General features: G+C 47.7%; 1 protein-coding gene across 1 annotated transcript; it reads right to left on the bottom strand.

Annotated features, from left to right (window-relative positions):
• Positions 1-294: 294 nt before the first annotated feature.
• Positions 295-1953, bottom strand: LOC118754240 (la-related protein 1-like). Its single transcript, XM_036489104.1, has 2 exons — positions 1304-1953; positions 295-1264 (listed from the first exon to the last, which is right to left on the bottom strand). Exons 1-2 carry the CDS (start codon positions 1951-1953, stop codon positions 295-297), a joined length of 1620 nt encoding a protein of 539 aa, XP_036344997.1.
• Between the last annotated feature and the right edge of the window lie 343 nt (positions 1954-2296).

The raw sequence follows: 2296 nt of genomic DNA, 5'->3' as shown, positions 1-2296 counted from the left end.
TAAAGTGGTCCAAAGTTATGCGGTAACACAGATAAAAAAATATACTATATATTACCACGAATTGATAACCTCTTCCTTTTTATGAACTAGTTTAATTAAAACAGAAAAATTTCTAAATTTTTCCAAAACATGCTTGTCTGTATGTATGTAGAAGTCTAACTTAGGTATTTTATGTTGAAGGTGTGTAAATGTGTCTTAAAATTTATTTCGCCAGCGCCTATCCATGCCAGACATCTCAGCCAATGGCCGCTTCTCCGAACGCTTGACACCATTTCTTACACATAAATACACTTCTCAACTATTCAATAACTCACGCATAGGAAAAGTTACTACGCGCTGTCGCAAGTAGTATTTAGTACGCTCACCCATCACGCTACCCCCCTCGTCCATTTCTGTACTTACCTTATCCTTATTGCTGACGCCTTGTTTCTGCAAATAGAATTCTTCGCGTGCATTATTCAGGCTATCAATTAACGCCGACGTATTGACTTGCGGCTCGTAGTCCATATCGTTGTTCACATTGCCATAGTTATTGGCCAATGTTGTGGTGATGGGTGTAGAAGAGTAGCCCCCGGACGCTGATGTTACGGCTGCTGTGGACGCAGCGGAGGCGGCGGCGGCAGCAGCAGCAGCAGAAGTCTTATCTGTGGCAAATGTTGCAGGCGATGACGGCACGGAAACTTTATGCGACGCCTGATACAAGGGCGAAGTGGCCGACAGCGGCAATTGCGGCGATGCTTGTGGCGGCTTCTGGTATTGCAATTGTGGCTGCTTTTGCGGCTGCTGATATTGTTGCTGTGGACGTTGGTAAGCCTGCAATGGTTGTGTAGTAGTGGTGGCCAACTTCTGCTTATTGCGATGTACGCCAGCAGTTGTGCCGCCTGGTTTCTGGCCTCGCTTTGGTATGCCCGTTTTGGTAATACCTCCAGTGCCGGGTCGTTTAGTGGCACGCGTCTTCGTCAATTTGCCGCTAGTGGTGAGTGTACGCTGGCTGCCAATTGTGGTAATGCCACTGCCGCTGTTGCCACCTCCATTGCTGCTCGTCGACTCCTCCGATTCGGCTCTTATTGAGGCAGCTGCAATATTGTTGTTGGAACGTGCTGCCACAAACTGATCATCAGCATCAGTGGCATCGGTGAATGGCTCCACAGTAGTGGTGGGATAATCAGCGGCGGCTGTGCCACCTGCTGTCAGCAAACTCTCGGTGGTGTCCTCATTTTCGCTGCTATCTGTGCCACTGTCTGTTGGTTCAACACCGCTGCTGCTGCCACCGCCGCCGGCATTGTCGTCGTCGCTGCCAGGCGCTATATTGAAGTTATATTCTGTGGTGGTGGGCATGGGCAAGTCGCGTGCAATCGAAGTTTGTGCCGTTACTGCCGCCTGTGCGACGGCCAGCTCATCCATGGAGGTTTGCAAGTGCAGCAGTGTAGTCTCGTCCAAGACCAGCGTTGGATCGGTTTCGGCCTCGGCGTGGGTAGAGGCCTCTGTGGTAATGCCAGTCGTTTTAGCAGCCAGTGTTTCACTGCCTTCGGCGTCAGGAGCTGCCGGTGGTGTGGCGTCGCTCGCGATGGGCTTAGCTGACGCTGCCAGGCGCTCGCTATCATCGATGTCTAGCGACTCTTTGAGACGCGCCACACGTTCAACTATACGCTCCAGCATATCCTTTTGTGATTCGGGTAAATTTTTCGTATCCAAAGTTAGTAATTTGTTGTACTTCTCGATATTCGCTTTGACCGTTTCGATGTCGGCTTGAATTTTGGCTGGCGGTGGAGCGAGTGTGGGATTATCGCCAGCTGGTGGCATGTAATGCGTGCGTGCGCGCCGATTGCTGTAGCCGACTAGCTCGATGACGCCAGGATAATCGGCTCCGACGATCGTGCAAAGCTGCAGTAGGCCGATGAGGCAGGCGGCGGAGGCGAGCGCGGCCAGCGAGGATAAACGCAAGGATCTCATGGCGGTGTTTTTTTTAACAGATTTTACCGAACTTTTTAAAAGCACTTTTTAGATTTAATTTGAGGTAAGTTTTTTCTTTTTTTTTCAGTAAACGGAAGCTAAACTTTTCTTAATATCCTCGCACTGCTTTTGTTTAATATTCGTAGAAAATCTGTTACAGTTTTTTTTTTTGTAAATTAAGTTTTTAATTAATTTTTTCTCACACGTTTGGAGCTCTTAGAGCCTTATACTTCCTCCGAGGAGTGTTTCTTTTGTTGTTATCCTTACAAAATAATATTTAAAACCTGCAACTTTCACACATTTAAGTTAGCATTAAATCCTGTTTTCTGCTTCTTGTTTTTTT

This window comes from Rhagoletis pomonella, unplaced genomic scaffold (genome assembly GCF_013731165.1).
Source record: "Rhagoletis pomonella isolate Grant_MI unplaced genomic scaffold, Rhpom_1.0 Rhpom_scaffold_03585, whole genome shotgun sequence".
In the NCBI taxonomy this organism is placed as follows: domain Eukaryota; kingdom Metazoa; phylum Arthropoda; class Insecta; order Diptera; family Tephritidae; genus Rhagoletis; species Rhagoletis pomonella.
The sequence above is the reverse complement of the archived record's forward strand: the minus strand, read 5'-3'. Positions and strand labels throughout refer to the sequence as shown.

What these genes read in the sequence shown, in the direction of transcription:
- LOC118754240 (XM_036489104.1), bottom strand. Translation starts at nt 1,953, where the DNA reads ATGAGATCCTTGCGTTTATCCTCGCTGGCCGCGCTCGCCTCCGCCGCC. An exon ending in GAATATAACTTCAATATAGC is followed by an intron (nt 1,265 to 1,303) that starts GCCTGGCAGCGA and finishes CGGCGGTGGCAG; the next exon opens with CAGCAGCGGTGTTGAACCAA.